This window comes from Monopterus albus, unplaced genomic scaffold (assembly GCF_001952655.1).
Source record: "Monopterus albus unplaced genomic scaffold, M_albus_1.0 scaffold52.1, whole genome shotgun sequence".
Classification (NCBI taxonomy): domain Eukaryota; kingdom Metazoa; phylum Chordata; class Actinopteri; order Synbranchiformes; family Synbranchidae; genus Monopterus; species Monopterus albus.
In genome coordinates, this window is record NW_018127932.1 from 2,543,566 (window position 1) to 2,551,247 (window position 7,682).

Below are 7,682 nucleotides of genomic sequence, written 5' to 3' on the forward strand. Positions count from 1 at the left end.
GCGGTTCATAAAGCAGCGAGTCTGAGAGAGGGGGGTGAACAGCTGCAAGGTGTTTTACCCCGTTTTTGCACCTCTCTTACAAAGAACACAGCTCTGTGTTGAGGAACATATGCTATAGGCTCTGTTTTATCTCGAGCAAACGCTGTTTTTACCATCTAAATAATTACCCCCAATAAATAACTCAAGGACATCCATTGTCTCATGTTCCCCATGGGTCAAAGCTTCTGATTGAATAACCTTTCACCTAGAACTGTCAAATCGAGTTTGATGAAAGCCGGTATCTATACTGTGTGTAATATAGAGAAAAGAAACAGTGTCATCAAAGTGTGCATAATTATGATTTCACAATTGTGAATTGAACTTGCTTCAACAAAAGTTTATAAGAAGGGAAAGGGTAATTAAACACAGTCCTTTAAACAGAGGGATTTCTGGGTAATGAATGTTGCTGAAGCAACAAAGCCTAATTAAATGTTATTTTGTTTAAGGTTGAGAAGCACATTTGTTTGTGTGTTTGACTGAAAAACTTTGTTAAAGTTAAGCTAAACTTTCTTTTTCCTTTTCCATAGTGTATGTTGCTCATGGCTCTTCATAAGGCCACTAAATGTTGACAAAAAAGTGTTGCATTGTAAAAGCTTTACTAGCATAATTAAACTCAAAAATATCTTTTTCGTCTCTGGAATCCCCCAGCCCCCTCCCATAACCCTCTCTCAACTTTGCTCTGTCTCTCCTAGACTTGTGTTTGATGAATTATATAAATACTGTCCCAATGGAAAAAGTGTGTCATGGTACAGACATGGTACAGACTCCTGTTTTTGAGGTGTGTGTGCATGCATATGCGTACACACACACCCAGCAAAGACACAGAAGCCTGTTACCCTTCCCTGCCTCAAAGTCAAATGTGGAGAGAAACACTGCAGTGAAATGAGAAACAAAAGAAGATGAGATATAAAGAAAAAGCTGGAAAAGTAAAGTAAGGACATAAAAAAAGGAGAAGAAAGCTGGGACAGTACAGCACAGCGACCCTTCACAAACGATCATTCAGAAGTAGCTCTTGGTACTTTATTTACTCTATACCTTCAGTTTCACTGTATATAATGTAAAGACAGCTGTCTCTATAAATGCGTCTTGCTGTCTGTCGTTCTGAATCCAGTGCAGTTCCAGTCAATAACTGCACTACAGCAGAGCACTTAAGAGACTGTATTAGCTACTGACCTTTCAAGTTTTATTCAAATGGTAAATAAATGTAGAGCAGACACCTCTGGTTTCCTTTTATCAGACTACATTCACCATGTTGTTGCTCAACTGCCCACTATAATATTTTATATGTCATAGTACTGCAGTGTACAGTACCTTCTCTCAGGTTTAATGTTTCTAACCTTTTTCTTTTCTTCCCCCATTCTGGCTTACAACATCACTGGCACTTTACCACGTCATAACTGTGTAAAAAAAGTTATCATCTATAAATCAACTTTAGACCTTTGAATTAGTTCTAATGGGTAAATAAGAGTTCACTAAATCAGTCAATTAATAAACCAAGCAACTAACTCATCAATATATCCCAGGCCTTAGATGGCTACTGCAGTTTTTAATAGATTCAAAACCATCCTTATTATCTGATAAATGTCAACAACAGACATAAATCAACAATTAATTCATCATTAGAAAATATGAGAACCCAATCTGCAATTAAACAACAAAGGAACTAACTAAAGCATTTACTAAGGAAAACCAGATATCACAATTTCAACAATGTTAAGACAAAACAATAGGCATAAAACAAGTTTTATAGCATCACATGTGGAGAGTGTGTGTGTGTGTTTGTGTCTTTGGAGGAGCTGAGTCATACAAACCTGTAAGTAGTCTCGCCCTGCTCTTTCCTTCATGAGTTAGTGAGATAAAGAGGAAGAGACAAAGGGAGAGAAATCGGTATATCAGATTAAGAGATTCAGATTAAAATGGGTTCATACAAAAGTTCCCACTAATGGATATGAGAGGCATCGAGCCAAAAAAGCAAGAAGAAAAATACTTTAAATAATTTACTGGAGTTAATTATTTCAAAGCATATGCAAGCTTTGGTCATGCACAGTAAGCATCTGCTAAAAGACAGACAGAGAAATCTGAAAGGTTTGAAATCCGGTGTGCACTGGATGAATTTGGTTACTTCAGTCTTTATATTTTTATGTTCCTTCTCTTCTTATGTTATACAGTGTAATAGTATCAAAATAATGGAAATGGTCTATTTCCTTTTGGTAAACTAGCTTTAGATTGCACATCTTTTTTAAAAACTTACAATTTGCATGTATAAAAGTTGCACAATCTACCAATTATCAGCAAGACATTTAGCCACCAAGTACAGATTGTGCATTAGGTAACTCCCATGTGTGAATGAGTAAAGCTGTCTGTCAAAATGGTTTGAAGCTTATGCATGCTAAGCAAACAGTCTCTGATTGGGGTATAAAAAAAATATTCATTCAAGTGTTCCTATGAAAATGGTTACAATGCTGCATTGCAGTTAGTCATATAGGAGGAAAAAAGCTGAAGCTACAGACACCAGCTAAGGAGGAGAGATGAGAAGGCCTGAGCAGCAGCAGCCATGTTTGTAAGTCTGTGAGTTGTTACCTACTTGGCGGGGCTGCAGGTATGCAACGCCTTCAAATGAGGCGTCCAGGTAGCAATGGAAACCGAGTTCTCATCAGCAGCATAACTACGCCAGACACACTACGTGCAGAATCAACAGGATAAATAAAATAATGATAAATGAAACAATTAATGGGGTAAAGTATGGGAGGGAAAAAGGGGGATAAGGGAGAAACATAGGAGGTGGATAGGCGTGGAGGGAAAAAAGACAAAGCTGATTAGTTTTTGGGTAGTGTTGATGTATTGAGGTTGGGAGTTGGAGGGAGGTGGGGGCGGTGCTGGTGGTGCTGGTGGAGGGGATACATGCCTTAGGGAGGGGAGAGCACTTTGGTAGTGGTGCCAGGTGGCTCTGAGGTAGGGACGAGCACCGTCCGTGGAGTATAGACGCCAAGCCGCCTGGGCGGGGGATGGAGCAGAGATGGACAGGACACACACACACACACACACACACACACACATCCACGTGTCCACACACACATACATACATGGCACAAAAGTGCAATGGAACAAACATGGTGAGGAACAAGGGACTGAGATTTATGTGATCATGTAACATACACAAGGCGTTTTAGAGGATGTGCTGTAACCAGCTGGCAGCCATATTGGAGGTCTTAAGAGTGGACTCTTTTCCTAAACAAACACCTTTGCTAATTGAACATAATGCAATGGAAACTGACTCTTTCATCAAATGTTAGACTTGGACATGAGAAGTCACTGTTCAAGTCACACGTGATACCCAGAGTCAGTCAGTTAGTCTCTTTTAATCTTCTCAACAGTAACCAAGACTTTTTTGTGCATCAGCCTAACTAGCAGTAAAGCATGGTGGTGGTAGAACATTTACATTACATTAAAATGCACATCCACCTCAGGCAATGTCTAAGAATGAACCAAAACCTAAAGTGAACCTCCTTGATGATGCCAGCTGTGGCTACAAGATTTGTGACATGACTGTAAAGCCTTTCCATAAACACTTTATACAGACTGGGTGGGAAATTAACACTGGCCACCTACCAAGTGCTGATCAATTTTGGCTGCTGTTTCTTAGCCCACTTTAGAAATTAAAGCCATATGGAGACCCAGTCTTGTACTAAAAATACAGCTGGCAGACCAAATAGTTATTACAGCAGGTGAAATTTACAATTGACCAGCTGCTGAGGCTTGTAGACAGTGGTAAAATCCTGCCATTCAGGCTTAGAGACACAAACACCCACAGCACACAGTGGTTTAAAGCAGGGAGAGCTGTGTGAGATGGGGGAGTGATGTGATGAACAGAAGAGTAATGTCATCCACATATTTAACACATCAAAGCTGCTTCCAAGTTTCCTTTGGAAAACGTAGTGACCATGTGTTTGACATTAATGACATACAGGATTAATTGCTCCCTCAGTGGGTTATTTAGGATCAATTTGGCTCCAACTGTTCTTTGTCAAGCTTATCAACTGATTCATATTTAAAACGGGGAGAAGAGACAAAACAATGTTCGGTTTAATTCCCATAAATGTGTGAAAATACTTGGAATGCATCGAGTCCTGGTGAGACTTTTCTTATACAGTATCACCTAAACCATGTATTTGGAAGTGAAACAAAAGTGAGTGCACCCAAACTGTCCTCCATAAAAAAAAACCCACTGTATTATAATGCATAAATTTCCATCACTAAGAATGTTGACGTTTATCCCCAGGAGGTTTGCAGTCAAACAGATGACATGACATTTAATGATAGCACAAGTTGTGATACTTCACTTACACACACACACACACACACACACACACACACACACACACACACACACACACACACACACACACACTGCACAACTTGAAAATGATGGTAAAACTTTCTTTTTTATTGTAACAGTCTGTGATTAACAACATAGCCAGGGTGTTAAGACAAACAGTGAAGTTTATGGTTTCCATTAATAACACCCTGCAGTAACTTTTTTCCATCTGTGTAATTCAAGCAATATATTTACATGATTATTTAACGGTTCTTTGTTTTACAAGATGACAAGGATTGCCTGATTGCTCCATTAAACATCTGACTCAGTGGATTATGGGATGCTGAAGGTAAAAATGTAGCATTTCTTGGTTACATTTCTAAGTGTGTTTGAAAATGGACAGGCCTCAGCAGCCTGCTGTGACACGGTCACTCTGGAAAGCCCTTCATTAGGATGCAATCTTTTACACCAGACAGTTTGGGTAGCTATTTGGAGTATCAAGGTTATTTTCACTTCCAAATGTGTAGTTTAAAAATACAAAGTTAACTGCAAAGATTTTGACTTAAATGCTGACTGATTGCTCATTGTGCACGCCCAGAGGAAGTCCTTATTAAACACATGTCTAACAGCTGGTACACCACATGCTATATCTCCATGTTTTGGGTTAGGGTTAGGATAATATAATACTGACTAACAAAGTTAGTCAGTATTATATTATCATAATTGATAGAATCTATGATGGAATCTCAAAGAAAGAATGTATTGAAATTGATTTTTCTTTAGGACAAAAATATAAGTAGGTCACAGTAGTTATAACTTGAGAGTGACCACACACACGCAAACCATAGAGAAACAAATAGAAATATGAAGAAACACACAAAACAAATGCACGCTTTTGTGTATACACACACAAATATTCATAGGCTCCAGACCAGATAGTTATGGTTCATTAGAAAGTAATGCAGCTGGTCTTATCTGTTAAAATGAGTGACGCTTTGGAGGAGTGTCTATGCAGGGAATGAACTCCATGGAAACAGCCATAAATCCTGGCAGTGTATGTTGCTATTGGACCTGAGAGTCACACACTATTAGTCACCATCAGCTACACACCCTGACAGCCCAGAGATGGGAAACACACACACACACACACACACACTCCCGTGAAGTACAGTTTTAATGAAACACCTTTATTCTGATGGGAGGAGAGATGGTAAAGACACACACACGCACACACACATTTCTGCACATTTCTGCACATACTCATCCAAAGGGTAAAGAGTGGACATGCACAATCATGCATTTATTCAGACCCAGACACAAAAGGTTTAGAGATAGTCAAAACAAAAAAGCATGCACACACACGCATGAACATTTGCACATAAATAAAAGAAAGTTCTGTTTTCACACTGGTCCTCAGCTGCTGCAAAATAAATCGGTACTGGGTACGTGTGTTTGTGTAGACGTGTCTACCTGGATGAGGCTGGCAGCTGGGTTCCTCCTCTTCTCAAAGTGCTTCTGTCGATGCTGCTCCTGCACCTTTAGGGCAAAACCTGACCCTAGGATGCCCTACACACACACACACACAGTACTAAGTTTAATTTGCAGAAAATGATCCCTACTCCTGTTAGTGTTAGATGTACAAAGCTGTGGGGAGACAAATGTAGACAGTCATGGTGTTATGATGTGTTTGACTCACAGCTGGCAGGGCGAAGAAGGAGATCCCCAGCAGAGCGAAGCCAGCTGACAACAACCGTCCTGTCCACGTCTGCGGGGTCTTGTCACCGTAGCCGATGGTTGTGAGGGTGATCTGCGTGGTCAGAGGTCAGCACTCAGGTGACCAGGACTTTAAATTCTCATAATTTGTGTATAACAACTGTGACTACATTTTTATATATTTAAATCATGTGCAAGATTCAGACGCTCAAATAAAAAGACTGACAGCAAATATGATGTACCATATGATATACTGAGAACAGCTCAAGACTCTGTGGGTTAAATATTATTATGATTTTGCTGATTTACGTTGATGCTGGTCTGTAATCTCACCACCCACTGGTGAGGGCTCTTAGCTCTCCCATTACTCCAGCCTTTAGATCTTTGTATTGGCTTTCAGTTACATACAAAATTCAATTCAAGGCCCTAGTCATGTTTTCAAGGTGTAATGGGTTTTAAATGGAGGAGGAAACAGTGCATTCCAGTGTATCCAAAGGGCTTTCAACAGACAAAATGTGTGTTCAGTTCTGTGTGTAACATGTGTGTGCTCACCGTGCCCCACCACAGAGCGTCGGCGTAGGTGGCAAACTCCTTGTTGTATTCTTTCTCCACCAGATAGACCAGGAAGGAGGAGAAGATTAGTACCAGGAACCCAATATACCAGGCAGTCACCAGCTCCTGCAAGACACACACATTATATTAGCTTTTCATAGTACCTCATGCAGGTTGAAAGATGAATCTCATTCACTGGATACTTTGCTCTGAAAATTAATCAACACCTTCTGGGGTTGTTTTACAGCAAGAATTCACTTTTTTCAACATAAAAAACACAGATTAAAGGGGCCTCTTACTTCTCAGCTGTCATACAACATAAACCAAATCAGGTCTTTTTTCACATTAATTAACCGTACTTACAGGTAACACTTTACAATAAGGGTACATTAATTAACCGTACTTAATGCAGTAATAAGCATTAACTAATAGGTAACTAATGCATTTATTAATCATGTACTAATGCTTTTCACGTTAATTAAAGTATTACTTCATACATTATTTAATAGTGTTTAACAACACTGCTAACATTTGTTGATGCAGTAATAAGCATTAACTAAACGTTAAATAATACAATAATAAGCATTGCATTCAACAACTCAAATGCTCTCTTGGTAATACTAGTAAATTGTCAATAAAGATATTAACATTTATTTCACGAAGTTCACAGATTAGCAGTTTCATTAGGAGAAGGCTGTTTTAATGTTCATTTAAGCATAATAATTGTTCACTTACTTGTCCATCCTTCAACCAACGAATTCACTTTGTCCTCGCTCCACGTTCATCTAAGGTGGTATCTTCCAGCTTCTGATTGACTGAACACACATGATGCAGGTATGCAGCAGTGGGCAGGGGCATGGGAGTTGGAAAGGATGCACGGTGGTAGCTCTCAAGGACCTGACTTGGCCACCCCTGCTGTATACTGTAAGCATTACTTACTCGTAATTACGCATTTATTAATGCTCTTTAAAAATGTATAACAGTAGTGAGTAACCATTACTTAACCTTTATTAACCATTTGTTAATGCTTTTTGTGACGCTTATTGTAAAGTGGGAACCATAT

At 39.3% G+C, this 7,682-nt stretch overlaps 1 protein-coding gene across 1 annotated transcript in view; it reads right to left on the reverse strand.

Moving 5' to 3' along the window:
* Positions 1–7,682, reverse strand: part of LOC109961100 (potassium voltage-gated channel subfamily KQT member 5-like) — a 112,760-nt gene that overhangs the window by 26,066 nt on the left and 79,012 nt on the right. The window contains exons 5-9 of the mRNA XM_020601695.1: positions 6,620–6,745; positions 6,051–6,161; positions 5,825–5,920; positions 2,624–2,718; positions 1,851–1,877 (exon numbers count right to left, since the gene is read on the reverse strand). Coding sequence (XP_020457351.1) covers positions 1,851–1,877; positions 2,624–2,718; positions 5,825–5,920; positions 6,051–6,161; positions 6,620–6,745 — 455 coding nt within the window. The remainder of the gene's footprint in view (positions 1–1,850; positions 1,878–2,623; positions 2,719–5,824; positions 5,921–6,050; positions 6,162–6,619; positions 6,746–7,682) is intronic.